This window comes from Astatotilapia calliptera, chromosome 5 (genome assembly GCF_964374335.1).
Source record: "Astatotilapia calliptera chromosome 5, fAstCal68.1, whole genome shotgun sequence".
Classification (NCBI taxonomy): domain Eukaryota; kingdom Metazoa; phylum Chordata; class Actinopteri; order Cichliformes; family Cichlidae; genus Astatotilapia; species Astatotilapia calliptera.
Window position 1 is genome coordinate 25,012,587 of NC_137426.1, and position 20,276 is coordinate 25,032,862.

Below are 20,276 nucleotides of genomic sequence, written 5' to 3' on the forward strand. Positions count from 1 at the left end.
GTGGAAGTACTGACCTTACTTTGAGTTTGATTCCATAAAAAGTGACAAAAACATTAGTGTCCGTTGTGCGTGAGAAGAAAACTTCTTTTTACAGCGAAAACAACCCCTAAACTTCCAAGCAAGCACCGAGTGCGCTACCATGTAATGGGAAACTCACAGAGAAACTCGCGGATTCTTCCACTGACCGCTGCGGCACACCTGCACCAGGGCAAACCTCTGCCTATCCCACTCCTGCTTTACAGTGAAAATAGAGCAACAGGACCGCTAGTCTTTGACTTTATTTATTTTCTACTGCGTTTTACTTGCATCTATTTGAAAGAGTGAGTGTAAACACAAAAAAATATTTTATTTTATGTGCTGGAATGTGCAGAAAATAGCTTTAAATATTAAACAAATTTCACATAATTACATTTTTGCTTCATGCATAAAGTTAAAAGATTAAAACTAATAAAACAAGTTTTAAAAAGAGACTTTTCCATTTAATTACATTTTGTATGACAGATTATGCAGAAAAAGTAGAATTGGGCTGAAAGATCTATCGCTTTATCACCTATTCAGGTTGTAAATCGTATAAAAGTAACTAAGTAATTAATTACTTTTGAAAATAAGTAATCAGTAAAGTAATGGGATTACTTTTTGGGGGGAGTAATAAGTAATTAGTTACTGATTACTTTTTTCAAGTAACTTGACCAACACTGTTCGTCACATACACAGTCATACAGAGTACAACATGCAGTGATGGAGGGAAATTTTCAGCCTTGGTGAAGTTAAGGGGGATTTAACCAAAGAACAGGTTCAAAATGAATACAATCCATGTGCAGGAGGTTAAAAGGGAACCAGCCAATCCAGGTATACAAGGAACATAGCCTATATATTAGAGATATACAGTATCCCAGAATAGCATTTACAGAACACAGTCAAGCAAACAAAACTCTTATAGCTGCAACAAATGTCTCTCTTTCAGCATTAGAAGAAAACCTAGTTTTATCTTCTCGTTTCCCACAAGTTGTGAAGCTTAAAGATGAGCTGAATCTATGAAGTATTTCTGAAAAGAGAGGTTTTCCCTTCATTTGGACCAAAATGTTGAGCGAGTTCTTTCATCAGCATTAAAGACAAGTTTTGCAAGTCATGCAAAGCTTTGTGAACGGTGTCAAAGCTGAAAGGAAGTTCTGGGAGATTCCACATTCATGTGGGTGCAGAGCAATAAATAACAGATCTGTGTGCATAAAAATAACTTTTATCTTCATTATGTATGGTGCAAGGTTAGAAATAGAAAGTGAGGTTGTATATGTGTTGGACTAAAACCAGATACATGATCAGAGTGAAAGGTAACTGCCCCGAGGCATTACCAAAGTGGTGAGACGTAGCTGTCACAGTTTAGCATTTTTATATTCGTTTTTATTTTGTATTTATATTGAGAAATTATTATTTAACGGTATTATTTAGGAGATTTTTTTTAATAGAAAAAAGTTCAACACAGGTACCACAATAGAAACAGCACAAACTGTGAAGGTAGCTTACTCAGAGTCGTGTAAACATGAAGTCATCCCATAGAACAGGGGTGTCAAACATCAGGCCCGGGGGCCGGAAACAAAGCCTGGCCGCTGAAGGTGGGCAAGCTTTTGAAGTTTGTGTGTTTGACACGCTTTACAGCTTTTTGTATTGACCAAGACCCTGCTCTCAGTTGGCATTCATACCACACCAAAGTAATCAAGAAACAGATTCTTATATTCCTGTTTTTCCGCAATCTACAAGTTTGTTTTTCACAGTATAAAAAAAAAGAAGACATTTCTGAAAAAATGTCTGTCTTTCACCGTTTATTTCAGCTTTTCTCACCTGGTTTGGTTTTTAAGATCATATTAGTTGACTATAATTGTCACGGCTGGGGCAGCAGTCGTGTTGTGGAATGAATGAGGAGCCAAGATGCAGATGGCGGTGGAGATGCGAATGAAGATTTATTTACAGTGGAAAAGAACCAAAGCCAGGACAGAACTAAACATAAACCTAGACTAGGGAAACTAATAACAAACCAAACCTGAAACCATAACTCACAGAAAAACATAAGGAAATGACACTGGTGATGGCGAGCAGGAATAAAGGACAGAGAGACACTGGGATTAACAAGAAACACAGACGGCACAATGAGGGACACAGGCAGAAACACCCTATAAATACACAGAAGGTAATGAGGGAAAGGCACACAGGAGGGGAGCACAGCTGAACCTAATTCACCAGACAAGACACGAACCTTCAAAGTAAAACAGGAAACACACAGACTGTTTTACAACACAAACACGAGGACACGAACAGAGCAGCGAGGACAGACACAGGTAGGGCTGATAAAACACTAAACTCCAGGTTCAACCCTAAACTAATACAAAATCAGAATGAACACAAAATGAAATCCAAGGAAACACAAAACGCTGGGTCAAAATAACCCAGGATCATGACAATAATAAACTTACTCAGTTGTCATTCTGGAATATTTTAACGCATAGATCCAGCAAAACACTGGATAAATAGCACAACTTACAACTCTGGGGGCCTCATTGTGCATCGCAATAGAAATCCTTTAGCCATTTTATATTATACAGTTTATCACTGCTAGCTTACGCAGCTAATACTTACTTACTTAGAACTTAGTTCCTCCTACGGCGGGTGGCGCATCGGGCAGCTAGTGATCTCCATCGATGTCGGTCAGCTTCAGCTTCATCCCAGGCAATGTCGACAGTTCTCAGATCGTCCATGAATGTTTGACGCCATGTGGTCTTTGGTTGGCCTTGCTTTCGGACACAGCTAATACACGCTCACAGATAAACGTGCAGTTTTGACTCACTCTGGGGATATATCTTTAGCCGGGGCTGAAATGTCTCTGTGCAGTTATTTGGGCAGTTACTATAAAATATTATATAAATTGTCAATGGCCACTGTGATATAAAAACGGCCTTTATAGAATCAGCCGGTCAAGCCTGATAAAGTTTGCTGGCTTTGCTCGCAAAATAAGGTTTTTAAATCTTTTTACCTCTGGAAATTGCATTTCAACCACCTTCTTTCTCTGCAGGACTCTCTCTCTCTCTCTTATGTTGTAGTTCAGCAGAACTAGAACTCCTGATGCAGAGAGGTGCAGGAGATGTTGCCCAGACTTTTCCTGTGTGGCCATCACTGTTAAAAGATGCTCAAAAGATGACACGTACGATTCAACAGATTCTTTATTATTGTCATTAACAGTTTAATATGCTTAGTTGCTTCTTGGATGATATTGTGGCAGTTGAGTTTTGTGATGAGCACTCATGAGAAAGTAATCACCAGTGCTGTGACGGGGGGGGGCAGATGAAAGTCAAACTCAGCGTAGCTGTTAGGTTACATAAGCTCCGACAGGTGAAGAAGACAAGGCAGAAAGAGTATGAAGAGGAGCACTGTGAAGGACAGGAAGAGACAATCCAGAGAGAATGAGAGAGAACATTCACAGGTCGCTGGCAGAAAGTGGAGGAAAAAAGAAACCACACCCTGCTAGCTGCGGCACACACACACACACACACACACACACACACACACACACACACACACTCGGGCAGTTTCTCACACGGCTGTCCCCCTCGGAAATCCCAAACTATGCTGCTCTCCACTGCAACCCTGAATCTGACCTTTGTTTCTGCCAGGGAAATACCCAGTGTGACCTGACATGCTGAACCACTCCCTGGGAAAATCACCCGCTCTGTTGGTTTTGGCGTGAATCAGTGGGCGCTATATGGCTCAGCAATATAATGTGTGCGCATGCAAATGGCTGAGGCGACATTTGCATTTGGTTCCACTGCGTGTGTGCGGTTATACATGCATGTGTTGATGTTTCTTTTTATTTTGTGGTGTGTGTGTGTGTGTGTGTGTGTGTGTGTGTGTGTGTGTGTGTGTGTGTGGACGCAAAAAATATCAGTGGGCATTGGGATCAGGTATTCTCTTGCTGATTGAGACTCTGCTGGGAAATCACAAGGACAACTGCTGATAAGAAGGAAAAGGGGGGAAATGCAGGCAGCTCTGGTTGGAAAAATAAAATAAATATCCCTTTAGACCACTCCAGAATATTCTGTTTGCTCCCGAGTGGAGTTACACGTCACATTTTTAAAGAGATCTATCCAAAAAAGCAACTCTCCTCAATGATATGATGGTAAAAACACGCTTTGGTTGCATCTAAATCGTGATTACAGATGACGTCAATCGTTCAAGCAAGTTTGCGCTTAGATATCAGTCCAGCTTCTGCTCAGCTCTTCTGGCTGTACGAATTGAGTTCTCCCCCCCCCCCTTTTTTTTTTCTTTTTCTTTTTTTTGAAAAGGTCCAGGATTAACAGATGGGTCTGTCAGGGCAGGGTGATTAAAAAAATGGATGGACAGCCAAAAGGACAGAGATGGAATGACCACTGCGCATTTAACATTAAACATTCTCCATCTCCGACTGCTTTGCAACAAAAGTGAGGAGAACCGGAGGAGAAAAGGGGAGGAGGAGGAAGCCAGGCAGCTTGGAAAGAGTGGGAGAGCGGCACGAGATGGGAATCAGGAGATAAGAGAGATGGAGGGGAAAAAAGAGAGGGATAAACAAAAGTGAGAGTAGACGTACAGAGAGAGAGAGAGCGGAGAGAGAGACAGGGGCTCGATATGATGAAATGAATGCCAGGGAGAAACAGTTCAGACCCACCAGATGGTTACTATAGCAACCACATACCCCAGTCTCTCTCCCTCTCTATCTCTCACTCTCCGTCTCTCTGTCTAGTTGCTTTGTTGCTGCTTTAAGTCTGTGGAGGGAAACCAACGGCTGAGAGAGACAGCTTTTTACATTTTGGTGCAGTGGCAACATCAGCTTTAAAACCAACTTTACATACTTTTGTAGCCACTTGTATACATTATTTTTCATACGGTAAAGGTGTTGGGTTTTTTTGTTGTTTTTTTTAAAGCTATGTAAAACAACACACCAGCCGATGCGTCCAAGGCACAAGCCTCCTACAAAGGCGTAGATGCTGGGAGCAGCAGTGCAGTGTCAGGCACAGTTTAAGAAATGACCTTCATAAATGTTTAGTCCATGACCCTTCCTCATGCAAAGAGGCATAGATACCTGCTGCACATGTAGAGGTATGAATGAAAAAGTGTGCATTGCTATAAAGGCCAAAGCCGGAGATGTGCTTTGAGCTCAGCAGCAGACCACTGAGTGGGGCATCGGATGTCTCCATCAGGATTGCATTTTCCTCTGCTCAGAGCAAAATCCCCCATTAAACACATTCTTAGACACACAGGCAATATGCACGCTCATGCACAGATGCAGCTCGCCGCCACGGATGCACGCCCTGCACGTGCACACTCCCAGCACACTCGCACAGACACCAACCGGGAAAATCCAAACTGGGATGCACAACAAAGGGAAGAGCTCGCGGGCCCCCCAGCTAATCTCATGCATGGAGATCATTTTCAAAACAGAACAAAATGGTGGACCATCTCTCTATGGCATAGTGGGTCTCCGCAGGGCCCCCAGGGCGGGATGGCATGTAACTGTGTACGCATGACTCCTGAATAAAAGATGCTGACCTAGATGGAAATCCGCCATTGGTCACTTAATTTGTCCTACACGCGTGATTGGCTCATGCCCAAACCCACAGTATAGCTGCCCAATCGAAGACCAAGACAAGCGTCGAGGAAATGCACGCGTGCAAACTTTCTTTCTGCATGTATGGAGAGAAAGAGCGTGCAACAATATAAAGAATGTATATTATTACAGCATCACGCTTGTATCACTTTACACAGCGATTGCTTTGTCATTGTTCTTCATATCAGTGTCTTTGTAGTTGATCTGCTATTCTGTCCCAGCCCCCACATGAAAAGCTTAATTCTTCTTCTCCTCCTCCTCTGAGGTTTTATCCTGAAACATGAAAACATGAGAGGCCTTTTTTTTTAGATGCTCTATCATCAACTAGACTTACACAGCTCACAGAAACAGATTGTATTCATGCAACGTGCCAGCGCCGGACCACGTGGGACTAAACACGGTACATATGTCTGCAGGTCTGTGAGCATGAATGAGCCCAGCTGAAAGGGTATTTCGTATCAACATTGTACTGAGCCCTTGTACATTATTGATATGCAATTTGACTGCCCGCCATCAATAAATTATTAAGGAATTGAAAATTGTTGAGCCGGGGCTTGACAGCCTTGAAGCTCTTTGGCCCCGGTAGATGAATGAACATGGCCGCACGATTGTCAATGACTGTTGAACTCCAAACTGCATGAGCAAATTAGAAGTCTGCCTAATCTTTTCTCTCTTTTTTTTTTCAGGTTTTTCAAAGAACTTGGGGCTATTAAGCCCTCGCCGTGTCTTATGTAATAATCCAGCTGTTTATTGAGTGAATTGGTTGGGTTTAGGGAGAGCTAGGTTTCTCCCTTGAGAAAGGAGGGAGGCTGGATCCAGATGCTTATTGCTGCCTGGCCGACGTTGGGGCTGAGACTGTGCCGTGTGCTGGAGGCTCAGCCCCGAACGCTGATTCTTTCATCTTAACTCTCGTAAATCCCAATCATAAGTTCATCTGCCTAACTGATTTTTGTACATAAATTGGTGAAATACTCATACAGATCACTGCAAATCGCTTTCTTAACAGGACAGGAAAATGAAGATCAAAATCAATTGAAACAATAACAGCTGCAGAAGTGCTCGCCTCTTCTTGACTACAGGGCGACTCGTCTGTGCCCAAAAAAGTAGATTTGAAAAAACCAAACAAAACAGCTGCACTGACTCAAAAACACATTTGCCTCGTCGTCTTATAAAACTTGCTGTATAACAGGAAAATGCACAATGTGAAGTACGATTAATGTGTTAAAATGATATTTTATGCTGATGAGGTAATGAGGGACGATCTCATGTTGTTTAATGTTAACCACTTCAGTGTGTCGTTTGTAGACACTACTATAAAAGGTTTGAAAACTGCAAGCCATTGCATCCACATTGAAATTCCTTGTTGATGTCCACTCTGCACCATCAGCCTCTCTGGCTAAGCCTCAGGAATACCAACCAGCAGTCAGCCCCGAACTCTCTCGCTCTCTCCCTCTTCTTCTTGTGCTATCTCACTCTCTCTTTCTCGCTCTCTTTTTCAGTATGTTCACTCTTGTTGACAGAAAACAAGTGCTGCATCACCATTTTAATTCTGGCGTGGGCGTCCAGGTTCTGTCTAGTTTTTATATTTTTTGCTTGCTAGAGATGCACGGTGCGAGCAGCGGAGGAGCCGCACAGAGTAAAGGATCAGGGGTATGAATCCTAATGACTTCTACCAGAAGAAAGTGGGAAGAAGACGTCTGGGGAGAATCCTTCCTTAATCTCCTTTTCTCCCCCTCTGCTTGTCTCTCTCTTACCTATGGACCCGCGCTCACAGCTCGTGTGTGTTTATGGGATTTGTCTCCCTTTGATTTTGATTAATTAGTTGTCAATGGACAACCAAGGACTTGAATTCCGTCGTGTTAAAGCAAACAGTAACAGAGAAGAGAGAGTCCTGCTGCTGCTCAGTCTCACACATGACCTTGCCTTTACTACACAGCAGAGTCATATTTGGCTCTTTTACATATTGGTAACCATATTGAGTGGGATGATTACTGTGCATTAATTAAAGGTGGCAATGTGTGTGCGACTATTACGAGTTCTCTGGGGAACGAGCACAGTGTGATATGGTGGTTCTTTCAGGTAAAGAAAGAAATTATATTAGCAGGGTAGCAGTTTAGTCTTCAACTCCACTGCTTCTGTTCTTTGCCTCATGTTAGGTAGTATGTGAAAGCCTATTCATAGTACTCATAGTTCATGCCAGACCACTCTGTACCATTTGACGATGTAACTTTAGTATTAAGATATAATATATTATAGACACCAGTCTACTTGGAACAGCAGTGCAGGGATACTGATTCCTGTTTCAAAGTGAAAACACTCAACTGCACAAAGCCAAATAAAGAAAAATGGTGTGAAAAGAAACACCGTAAACAGATCTTTGCTCTCAATAAAATTAAATAAAGGCCAGAAAGTCCTGATGATATGATAATAGATTGATCTGCACATTAACAGCTCCCAATAATGGATTTTACTGCCTCTTCCTCAGACTTTCTCAGACTTCATTATTGAGCTCCTGGGTCCTGTGTGATGATAAGTTTCAGTTTTATGATGTGGTGTTTTTTATTTTATTTCTGTCTTGATTTTATTATTCTTATAGTCGCGCCACTGTTTCCCTCTCTCTCTCTCTCTTTGTTACCATGTGACTTTGAACATGGCATTGCTGTTGGTTCCAGACGGGCTGGTCAAAGTGTTTCAGAAGCTGCAACAGTAAATCAAATAACCACTCATTGCAAGGAATGCAGAACCTTGATGCAGATGGGCTACAGCAGCAGAAGGCCACACTGGGTGCCATTCCTGTCAGCTAGGAACAGGAAACTGAGACTGCAGTTTGCTTGGGCTCACCCAACCTGCGCTATCATCACTATCATGTCAATGTATTAAGGCAGATATGAAGGCAAAAGGAGGGCCAACCCAGTGCTACCAAGGTGTACCAAATAATACAGTTCTGCCTTGCCTTTGTCATTTGTTCCTCCTTTTGACAATAAACCAATGTACATTAAAAAAATGTATACACACACACTTGATACCTATGTGTTTATACAGAATAGGAATGTCTCCAGCATTCCCACTCTGTACCCATCCAACAGCTGTCACTACAGAGTCTCGACCTCACATATCCCTTCATCTGTCACTGCAGCAGCTCCTCAGCCCCACTATGTATCAAGGAAAAGCCATTACTTATTTTCTCCCAGATCATCAGCCGAGTCGTCTAAGCCTGTTACCTCTTGTTCAGTTCTGCCTGTCTGTACTTGTTACGGCTTGAGGGCAGCCTGTTGTCTACTGTCAGTCTGCACTGCAGTCCTCAGTAAAAGGATATCTTTGTCTTTGCCGCCTGTAAGATTACCACGCGAAGCAAAACCCCCCAAAAATACCAATATTATCGCACGTTTTCTGCTTCTTTACACTGTATTCGTTTGTTGTACGTTATAACGGATCTCTACCATCCGCTGTGGTCAGCCAATCACAAGACAGTGTAAAAACAGATCAGTCATTTTGTTTCATTTGTTTACTAATAGCGTCTTAGTGGTTATAGTTGCTCCATTTTATCCAACAGGGTCACATTTTTGCATTTGCTTTCGAAGCTGAAGTGGTGCCTGATCACCCGCGAGCCGCCTGTTTATCACTTCACAGTCCACGATGCACAACACAACATATAAATACATGATTCATAAAAAAAAACTCCCAGTGGTCGACGCTTGTTCTAAAAAAAGTAAATACTTCCTGCTCACTTTGCATTTTCCAAAAAAAGCAAAGAAAGTAAAGGAAGCAAACATATGCAAACACACTGGCTAACCTTACCAGCACTACACCCACGCAGTATATAGTCTCCTGTCAAAAAACCCCCAAAAGAAAATGAGAAAAAAAAAGCAATCTTAATATCGACATAATGTTCAGTTTGCAGATGAAGCGGTAAAACACAACACCTCTTGCAAAAGGAACTCTGAGGTTTGAATTTTCCCGAGCCTGGCGATGCTTTTGCATTTGCATCACTTGCATTTTTAAATAACGAAGGAAGAGGAGGAGGCAGATCCCTGTTTAACCCTAGAAGACAAGTTCCAGCTTGCGCCTTGCTGAAGTGTTGAAGTGTAATTTTATGGAGCATATATATTATACTTCCTACCTAAACACTGACACATTGTCAATGTGGGAGCATGGAGGAGCGTTTGAGTGATCTTACATTATGCATTTGTGGGCTGCGTGTTTATCTCTCCTCAGATCGCTCGCACCACGACCACTCTACTTTTCTACTTTCATATCCCTTCTGTCATATTCAGCTCTTGAAATGAGTGCTACATGGAAATACAAAGTCCTTCTCTCTGTCTCTTCCAAATCCTCTGGAGACCTCAAACCTTACTTTTACTCTTTCAGTTGCCATGGATACCTCTGCTAAGGCAGCTGATTGGAGGCAACAATAAACTCTACTCTATCAAGCCCCCGACAAAAATTTGTCTCCAAACTGAAGATCTGAGAGTCTCCCTGTATCCTTTCTCACATGCTAACACGCCCACTAACATACATATAAACTCAAACTGATGCACACGCAGGGGAATTAAGTGCTGGGTGTCAGAACAGAACAGAGATCAGTGCAATCTGCTCCAGCAAAGTCCAAAGCCACAGTCACCATCTAGCTATCCCAGCGGAGGAGACAAAATGTGCGAAATCCATTCTGCAATCAATTAAGGAGCAGTCAGCCACAGCACTCCTGCTCCAGATGTGACCCCCAGTGCTCCTGAATGATCCTTAGTGGAGTTCAACTCTGGTTAATAGCCTAGTTTCCACTAAAGCACTAAACTGGGATAACTTTGCCACAGCACTAATTGTGCAACAACAAAAAGTCTGCTCTGCAGGACCAGAAGAAAAGCAGAAATACTCTTTCTAACAACAGTCTTCCTATTGTGCTTTATGTTATTTGGTAAAAAAAAACAAACCTACAATAATACATAAATGATTACTAAATGATCACTGGCACTCATTAGAAACCTTTACTTGCATTTCAGGTTCAGATTTACTGAGTGACTCACTTTCACTTCACTGTGTTCCTGCTACTTTAAACAAATCTAGTTTAGAGGCTTTGGTTAATGCCAGTTCCAGAAATGCTGGCAACCCCCAGTGTTTCCACTCCGTCTCCTAGTCGAGACACTTAGTCCTAGGTCACCTTATTCTCAAGTTATCACAAGATTTTCAGACTTACTTACTCTGATCTTGAGGTTATTGAGATCCAAACTCCTCTGAGATTTTTAATAGTTGTGCCTATGGTATCAATTTGAAAATCTTGGTTGACTTCCTTCTAGAGTTGTTTGCATAAAACTTTACCTTTGACCCTAACCTTGAGATCGACTTCACTGAGATTCAAACTCATCCATGCTTTTTTCAATTTGAAGCTCGTTGCCTCGTTCTTGAGTTATCACATTGACAAACTCAGGTGTCCACACCAACCATGCCAGCTCTTTAGGGCTGAGGGGTAAAAAATTTGGGATGCAGTTGATTTGAAAAATCTCACAAACCCAGATTTTCTTCACAGAAGAGCATAGAAAACATCAAATGTTCAAGCTGTGAAAATGCACACTTTGAGTAAGTCTAAGTCTGTAATGTGACTGGGTGTTTACATCTTTACTTTCAGATGTAAAGATTTGCAGAGGTTCACCAATCTGCATCTACAAATTATGGTAGAGCTACTTTTGGCAGCTTTCTTATTCACAAGGGGTCTATGCAGCAGGTAGCTCCATATGTTTGAGTTGGCAGATTTTTATGCTAGATGTCCTTCCCAAAGGGAGTTGCGTCTCCTCGTGGGACTGATTAAGGGATCTTTTGCTTGTTAGGTAAATGTGTAAAGCACGACACTATGGAGACACGCAAATTGAAATTATGGAAAAAGTTCATAAATATGTCTATTCAATGTAACATTGCAAGGACTTTGAATATCTCGTCATTTTCATTTCATATCATTATCAAATGTGAAGAAATCTCTGTGCGCACGGGACAAGGTCGAAAGTCAACACTGGATGCCTGATCTTCAGGCTCTTGGGTGGCACTGCATTAAAAACAGGCATGAATCGGTCATGGAAATCACTGCACTGGCTCAGGAACACTTCCAGAAATCTTAGTCGTGAGCACAGTTGGTGAACTGTGCTCAGCTCCATCCACAAATGAAGGTTAAAGATTCTACATGCAAAGACGTAGTTGTAAGTGAGTATGATCCAATATGGTCCTTGGCCAAATCTCATTTAAAATACACTGAGATAAAGAGGAAAACTATTATGTGGGCAGATGAAAGAAAATTTAAAATTATTTTTGAAAAACACCAGCGCTGAATCTCTGAACTAAAGGGGAGAGACCACATCCAGCTTATTAAGTCCAAGTTCAAAAGCTGCATCTCTGATTGTATGGGGGTACATTAGTGCCTATAGAACTAGCACATCTGGAAAGACACCATCATTCCTAAAAGATATATGCAGATTTTAGAGTAACATCTGCTCCCATCCTGACGACATTGTTTTAAGGAAGGATTTGCTGAACTGGCCGGCCTGCAGTCAATTCATCTTTCAAAGGTCCAGCAGATGGACTCCTCAGTTCGCAGACATTTCAGACTGTTGTTGATGCTACTAAGTTGTGAACATTGCCCTGTCCTAATTTTTTTTCCAAAATGGAAAAAAACAGAAAGAAGATTGTACATTTTCTCAGTTAAAACATTTTATTTGTGTTCTTGTTCTACTGTGAATAAAAATTGGCCTTATGAGATTTTACAAATCATCGCTTTTTGTTTTTATTTAAATTCTACACAGTGTGCCAACTTTTTGGGAATTTGAATTGCACAGAAACTTGTGAAATGCAGTGATTTAAACTTTCAAAGGGATTTTGTTTAATCTTGGAATCCAGTCTCTCTCACTCACTCAGTACTGCTTCTTCCTCTTTAATGATACTGGTACAGTCACTGCACCACAGCAGAGGCTCATTCATGCTTCTGAGGTTCTTAATTTGGTGGTCTTGGTATCTGGGGCTTTCTCTTTGATTACTTCAGTGAGGCTGTCAATAACAACCCTGGACTTGGTTTTGATACACCAAAGTGAAATCAGTGGAGATGAGCGGTATTTTAGAATTTTAAAATCACTCGGACACTAATTTGGAAGAGAATGTCTATATTTATTAGCAAACCACAGCAGGTATATTGACATATGCATGCATGATTTACAGCACTAAAATCACTAATATAACTAATGATCGTTTAAGTCTAAAAATGGCATTTTCTCTACTGACCAGCAGGGGCAACTCCACTATATGGTGACGTTAGGCTGCAGAAACAAGTCAGTTTGAACAGAAGTTAACTCTCAATTTAGTTTAAACATCATTCTAAAAGGTTATTCATCTCAATTGTCAGTTTAAAAAATTCTTAAGATGTACTTTAGGATGTGGCCACAGAGATTATGACGGTACTGAAAAACACATATAGGGCTTGCCTGTTTATTAATTTTTACTGTTTTCACTTTGTCTTTTTTAATTCTATTTATTTATTTTCCCCAAGCCAACATTAGTCATTAAAATATCACAATTAAGGCTCATAAATGTTACTAATCTTGCTTCCCAGCCAAGTAGCAGTTTCCTTCTGAATAATAGTGAGGTTTCCAGCCACCATACAAAAAGAAAATTTCCAGCTGTGCTCAGTTGGTCACTTGGCTATTTTCCTATTATTCCCATCAGTACACTGAATGCTCATTGGCTCAATGACTTGTGACTATCAATTTGTTAGCAGATGAGCATACTTTGGACAAAACCGCATTTGTGATTCTAACTACAATTAACTTCATAAGTTATTCAAATATGACTTGAAAGTAGTGATTTGATATTTTCTCATACACATCTGTGTAACTGGAAGTTTTTGCAAGATATTGGACGTTTCAGCCCCTGTAGGCTTTCAAAGGAATGGAAGTTCAGACCTGGAAGCAAAGTCAAAGTAGCTACCATGATGTCCTCCGTTGGTTTCTTAAGTCTCATATTGAAGATTAGCATTTCAAAGTCACCATCTTAGAAAACCACACACATACCTTTCTGGAGATCCAGAAGTCTTTGTGCAGCCACAGCTTTTGCCTTATGATGGCCTCCAGACAGGCTACAGTTTTCACCTTTCCAACCTTGAAAAGTGTCTTGAAGCTATGTCTATATTTTATATACAGTCTATAGGCCCCATTAATTTTGGATTATTCAACATGCAATGAGACTGGAAATCCAGTGAACAGAGATGGGACAAAGTTAGCTTTACATGTTTTTCTGTAAGGCTGTCTAAGATTTGGGTAAGTTTTTAAGGCATTTTAATCCATGATCTTTCCCTCCACCTAACCAAATACTTGTGTTGCCTAAGCTGAACCCAACTGTGATTGAAAGCTAAAAACTGTCTAAAAGAAAAGAAGGCGCACGTCTCTCAAGAGCAACTTGGGTAGAGGAGGCTGGTAAAGTCTGGTAAACTTCACAAACAAACACACCCACTTTCCTTAATAATGCATTTAATTGAACAGCACGCACCCTGAGTCTGACCTTAATCTAACCCCATCGTAACGTCGACCTAACCTTTATAAAGCTAACCAAAGAATATTTTACCTGAGAATGTCATTTTTCACACAGATAAGGATGTTGCATACAAGGCCTACTGTGAATACATAGTAGCTGTGGGCCTATAGAGAGCAGTGTGGCACCCTCTAGAGGCTAAGAAGAGTATAGTGATTTTCTTTTTTTTTCTTTTAGCAAATCCGATTCCAATCATCTGATTTTCAACAAGAGTTCATGACTTTTTTTTATTCCCAACATTTAATGTTTTTTCTTCACATTTTAACTATGAGAGCCCGTCATAGCTGAGGCTTCAGTGAGGTGTGTATGAAATTTCAGGAAGCTGGGAACTATTATTTCTTGGAGCTTGTGTTGTACCCGGTGACGTAATCAGTTGCGCATGTGTCCAGATTCAGGTTCTGCACGCCATTGTGGAAAATAGTTACTTACACATTATTGACTCTTAAGCCTGAGCTAGAATTCCTAGTTGACTTCCCCGAGTATAATAACTGAAGAAGAAACTGTCCCACAATGGCTACGGACTCCTGGGCTGAGGCAGTGGACAAGCAAGAAGCTGCGTTGGACTCGGTAAGGCTTAACTTACGCAACACGGGCTAACCTGTTGTTAGCCTGCTTGGTAAATGCTTTGGCCTGGTCTGGCACACTGTTGAAGAAATTCGGTAGTCTGTTTTTAACGTGGACAGCTGAAATTATTCAGTGAGAGCGCCATCAGTGAATAAAGTGGCTCCCGGTGACGCCCGTCTCTGTAGAGTTTCATTAGGTCGAAAACGAAACTACCGGCTTGGCTTCAGAGCTAAGTTGAATTAGCTCGTGAAGAGCTGCTGCGTGCTCAGCGGTTTGATAGCTTTAGCAGCTAACTGGCTAACCGGCATATGAAGGAGGGGGGCTTTGGAAAAGTCAGACTAATTATTTAGCCCCAGACGAACTCAGTTTATTTTGTTCTTCCTCGCAGATGGGAAAACTTCAATTAAAAGAGAAGCCAGAAGAAAATGGTAAGCATCCATGTGCAGCTGAATTGGGGTAAGAGCCAGTATCCATAAAACAAGGAAACCCAAGCATGTACATATTGGCATTATTTATTGCAGGCACGACCGCAAACGCAAACGCAAAAGACTCAGCACCTGCAAAGTCAGAAGGAGAGAAGGCGGCAGATGATGACGAAATTGGTATGCGGTAAATTATCTACATGTGTTGAAAATATGTGTGCATTCATTATTGTCTTTTAGTTGGATGCTTGGTTGGCTCTTGTTCTAAAAGAGACATCTCCCCTATCTTGTTGTTTCAGAGGACGTAGGGGCACAGTCTTTGTTAAACAAACTGATTCGAAATAATCTGGTCAATACAACAAATCAAGTGGAAGTTCTTCAGAAGGATCCGAACTCTCCGCTTTACTCCGTCAAGTCTTTTGAAGAATTAAGGCTGTGAGTGAGATCTGTTTGTCTGTCTCGGTAGCCTAATCACTTAATATGTCATGTTTAACAGTATTGACACATGTATCTGTTGAGAGTTCCCAGCAAGGACCTGTGTTTAAAGATGCACCGATGCACCAGTCTTTTGGGCTGATTCAGATTTCTCACTTTTCTCTTTAAGTGTGACCTGCCTGTTTTTGCAGATTCCAGTTTTCTTTCTGAGAGCTAAAACTGACCGCACATACAAGTATTCATCAATTCAAAATAGTATTTTTTTAGGTACTATTTCAGTAGGTTCCTCATCTGAAATAACTGAAAGTAAAGTCCTCTGATACTGGAAAGAGGATAAAATAACTGAAAATAAGTTGTTGTTTTTTTTACCAAACAAAACCAGGTGCAACTGATTTATATAATAGAGCTACTGTCAGGTATTTACCCCTGTGTTTATAATGTCGCCAGATAATGTGACACAGACCCTTTTATTTTTCTCACTCATCTCCATAATTCACCTCTTAACTACGTTGATCCTTTGCTCATAAGAGGCTGCTGGTGCTCTGAGAACTGGATAGCTTCAGCTGTAGCCCTGTTTTTAGGGAAGTTTTTGCCCACACTTTACCTCAGAACTTTGTCTTCACTCACTTCCACACTAACACCGTAGCACGTGTCGTGAGTGTCATGCGCGACTGTCCGCGCTGCATAAAACAGGCTGGGTCATAATCGGTCAAACAGGAGGCTGATCAGCCGGTCACTGGTCCGGGCTGATTCCAGTCCCCGGCTGGTGAATCGGTGCATCTCTAGTTGTGGTGTCTCTTTTATGCCCATCTTCACCACGGTGAGTTTACACAGACTGATTGTGACTGATGCTTCACAATCCTGGCATTTATTTTATTTTTTCCTCTCTGTACAGTAAACCACAGCTGCTTCAGGGAGTGTATGGTATGGGTTTCAATCGGCCATCAAAAATCCAGGAAACTGCCTTACCGATGATGCTGGCTGAACCGTGAGTGTCCTTTAAATAATGATATGCAGACATTAGACTTACTGAATCACTTAACCCTGAATAACATTCTGATATCCATCATATTTATTACCACCCGTACATCTAATTTCCTGTTTCCTGTAGTCCACAGAATCTGATTGCTCAGTCTCAGTCAGGAACAGGGAAAACGGCTGCCTTTGTTTTGGCTATGCTCAGCCATGTCGATCCCAACAACAAATACCCCCAGGTGAGTGTCAACTTTCTTTACTGTACTATAAAGTCACCATTGAAATCCAAGTGATAAGCATGACTTGTCTTGGACAAAAACATTCCTCTTGTCTCTCATTGACGGACATGTGTTCTCTCTCAGTATTAATGTTTAATGTTTGCTCTCTTTTCTCGTCGTCAGTGCTTGTGCGTGTCACCCACCTATGAGCTGGCGCTTCAGACTGGCAAAGTGATTGAACAGATGGGCAAATATTACCCTGAAGTCAAACTAGTCTACGCCATTAGAGGAAATAAATGTAAGGCGCTTGTGCTTTCTGCTGTGCTGCATGTGTACTGTTATGTACCGAATTGTTGTTAGAACCTTTTGTGCGTGTATGAGCACGTCTGTCTTTTTTTCCAGTGCAGCGGGGCATGAAACTGCAGGAACAGATAGTTATTGGCACACCTGGTACCATGTTGGACTGGTGCAGTAAATTCAAGTTTATTGATCCCAAGAAAATTAAGGTGTTTGTGCTTGACGAGGCTGATGTTATGATCGCCACGCAGGGTCACCAGGACCAGAGTATACGCATCCAGAGGTCAGCCGAAGCAAATTAAAATAAGACTTGAGAACCATGTGGCTTTTTAAAATTTTTTAAATTGTGCATGTTTCATGCCTCATTTCTTTGCCACACAGGATGCTGCCCAAAAACTGCCAGATGTTGCTGTTCTCAGCCACATTTGAAGAGTCGGTGTGGAACTTTGCTCAGCGCATTGTGCCTGATCCCAACATAATCAAGCTGAAGAGAGAGGAGGAAACACTGGACACCATTAAACAGTACTATGTGTTGTGTAACAGCAAAGAAGAAAAATTCCAGGCTCTCTCTAACATCTACGGCGCCATCACCATCGCTCAGGCCATGATCTTCTGCCATGTGAGTTGATCTTTAATTTTAAAAAAAACAGCGACTCTGGCTGAATTTTATTTCTTCTTACATAAGCTTACACATTCTTTTGCTGTTTGTCATCATTTGTTGCCAAGCTGTTCCTCTTTAATCCAGAAGTGAAAAGAGAGCTCTGCAGCATGAGCTAACTTAAACAGAATAGTCTGTTTTTTATTTAACCAGGGAAGGGCCAAACTCAATCCTTTTATACTTGGACTCTTTGTATACACACCTGGCATGTTGGTTAACTGACTGAAGCGCACCCTTTCCTCTGTTCAATTCAGACAAGGAAGACAGCAGGCTGGCTGGCAGGGGAGCTGTCCAGAGAAGGCCACCAGGTAGCGCTGCTTAGTGGAGAAATGCAAGTGGAGCAGAGGGCTGCAGTCATTGAACGCTTTAGAGATGGAAAGGAGAAGGTCCTGGTCACCACAAATGTTTGCGCTCGAGGTAATGATGTTCAGATGTTTGTCATATGAGTTTTATCTGTTTACATTTGAAAACACTTTTTTTCCCCTTACTTTTGCAGTTACGTTAGCACAATATATATGTGGGTTTACAAAGTAAGTTGCAAAAAAATATGTTTGAGGTGTAAAGTTTGGTTTAAAAAGCTGTCTCAGCCTGAATGCAAGCTGCTAGAGATCAGCTTTAATGAATTTGGCTCACCACTTAGGATAACCATAGGTCACCAGGATACCATACTTGCATCTACTCACTCTGACCCATTGTATCAGAGGGAGGCAATTAATGGATTTTTGAAGGAATTGCAGATTTATTTATTTTTTTGTCCTAGGTATTATAAAAAAGGCTTGGGGTTAGTTTCTGCCCACAATATCCTGAAATTGTTTTCATACTTATTTCAGTTTTCAGCAGTTTTTCTAAATTCTACACTGTACGGCCTAACATGCAATTTAGAGGAAGCCTTAATCCACCGCCAAAGATTATCATACACTGTATGTAAAAGATGGAAATAGCCTCCAGAGTCAATGTGTTACTGCCTTTAAACCTGCACAAAAAGGTCAGTTACTGACCATGTGACTCTTTTTGTTATGATATAGTCTCAGTGGATAGTTTTTTTTGGATTGATTTAAGGTGGGGGTTTTTTGTGATTGACAGGTTTATGCTTCATGAGTGTGCTGTGTACTCATTCATTCTGTGCTCAATATAAATAAATAAATATCAAAGACACTTTTTACAGCAGTGCAAGTGTGAATGTGTTTGATGTCAGACTGTATGAAATTAATTGGATTTCTACAGTCAAATTAAAACATTGGTGTCCTGCACATGTACATTGTTTTCTAGTAACTCTTTATTCCTCCCATCTTCTTTACAAACAGGTATTGATGTAGAGCAGGTTTCTGTGGTGATCAACTTTGACCTGCCAATTGACAAGGATGGTAACCCTGACAACGAGACATACCTGCACAGGATTGGCCGCACAGGTCGATTTGGGAAAAGGGGACTGGCCATTAATATGGTGGACAGCAAGATGAGCATGAACATCCTCTACAGGATCCAGGAGCACTTCAGTAAGCAGCTGTTTAAAATAAAAACAAAACATGTACTTAGCCCTTCTTCCAGCCAAATCTCAGCCCCTCTCTGAACCCCTCTCTTCTGTGTGCTCTTCCTCTGCAGATAAAAAAATTGAAAAACTGGACACTGATGATCTGGATGAAATTGAGAAAATTGCCAGCTAAGAAGGTGTGTTCACGCGACGGACGCTCGCTTCCCTCCCCCACGTCTTTGCTCTCCAAGGACTGTACGCTCCTACAATTTTATTGCTTTTATTATTTTTTTTAGCTGTCGGAGAAAAGAGCAAAACCACACACAGCATATGTTTACATGTGGATATGTCTCCTCTCAGACACGTGTTTTGTAAGTCTCTGATACATACCCTATTTCACTCTTTGTACTCCTTTAAATAAAGTGTATGAGTTTAATGCTGTGTATTGTGATGCTGTAAAAGCAGGCATAGTCGACTCATTTATTATTATTTTTTTAAATGGGGGGGAGGGGCGGGACTTTTTTTTTTCTTTAAATTTTAAGCCACTGGTGGCTGTAGTGGTGGCATGATACAAGCTATTCTGTAAAGAGATTCACAAAAACCCTAAGAGAAAAACAAAAATACTCATTTTATGTGCCGCAAATGTTTTAAAATATCACTGAATGTAACCGTATCATGTGGACTATTACAGCTTTTATCGTGCTTTGTTATGACTACCAAAATCAGTACAAAGGGTGAAGTTGGGTATGCTGCTCCGAGTTGTAGTTTTAATTGATTGTGTCATTGAAATGGTGATGGTTGGGGTTCAAGGGTCTATGCAAACTTATCAACCTGTGATAGCTACTATCGAACACTTATCAACCTGTATTCACGTGACACAAATTAATCCTGAAATAACCTCAGCTTTAGCATCAGGGTGTGTAGTCTAGTCAAATGCCAAAAAAAAGGCTGCCTAGAGTGATAACGCATTACTAACTCCAAGTCATGGACATTTAGATGTTTCTGTGTTTAGTCTGTCATCGGCCAACCACACATCTCACACGCATGCTATTTA

At 41.2% G+C, this 20,276-nt stretch overlaps 1 protein-coding gene across 1 annotated transcript; it reads left to right on the forward strand.

Moving 5' to 3' along the window:
- The first annotated feature begins 14,372 nt into the window (after positions 1-14,372).
- On the forward strand, positions 14,373-19,658 carry LOC113022704 (ATP-dependent RNA helicase DDX19B). Its single transcript, XM_026168390.2, has 12 exons — positions 14,373-14,749; positions 15,135-15,174; positions 15,268-15,348; positions 15,468-15,603; positions 16,499-16,591; positions 16,715-16,817; positions 16,980-17,094; positions 17,199-17,376; positions 17,475-17,712; positions 18,006-18,168; positions 19,056-19,247; positions 19,354-19,658. The coding sequence occupies exons 1-12, from the start codon at positions 14,693-14,695 to the stop codon at positions 19,413-19,415; spliced, it is 1,458 nt and encodes a 485-aa protein (XP_026024175.1). The 5' UTR covers positions 14,373-14,692; the 3' UTR covers positions 19,416-19,658.
- The last annotated feature ends 618 nt before the right edge of the window (positions 19,659-20,276 follow it).

Bases quoted from the DNA above. Each gene is read 5' to 3' on its own strand.
- LOC113022704 (XM_026168390.2), top strand. From the start codon at position 14,693: ATGGCTACGGACTCCTGGGCTGAGGCAGTGGACAAGCAAGAAGCTGCG. The intron at 14,750-15,134 runs GTAAGGCTTAAC...TCTTCCTCGCAG, and splicing joins AAGAAGCTGCGTTGGACTCG to ATGGGAAAACTTCAATTAAA. The intron at 15,175-15,267 runs GTAAGCATCCAT...TATTTATTGCAG, and splicing joins AGAGAAGCCAGAAGAAAATG to GCACGACCGCAAACGCAAAC.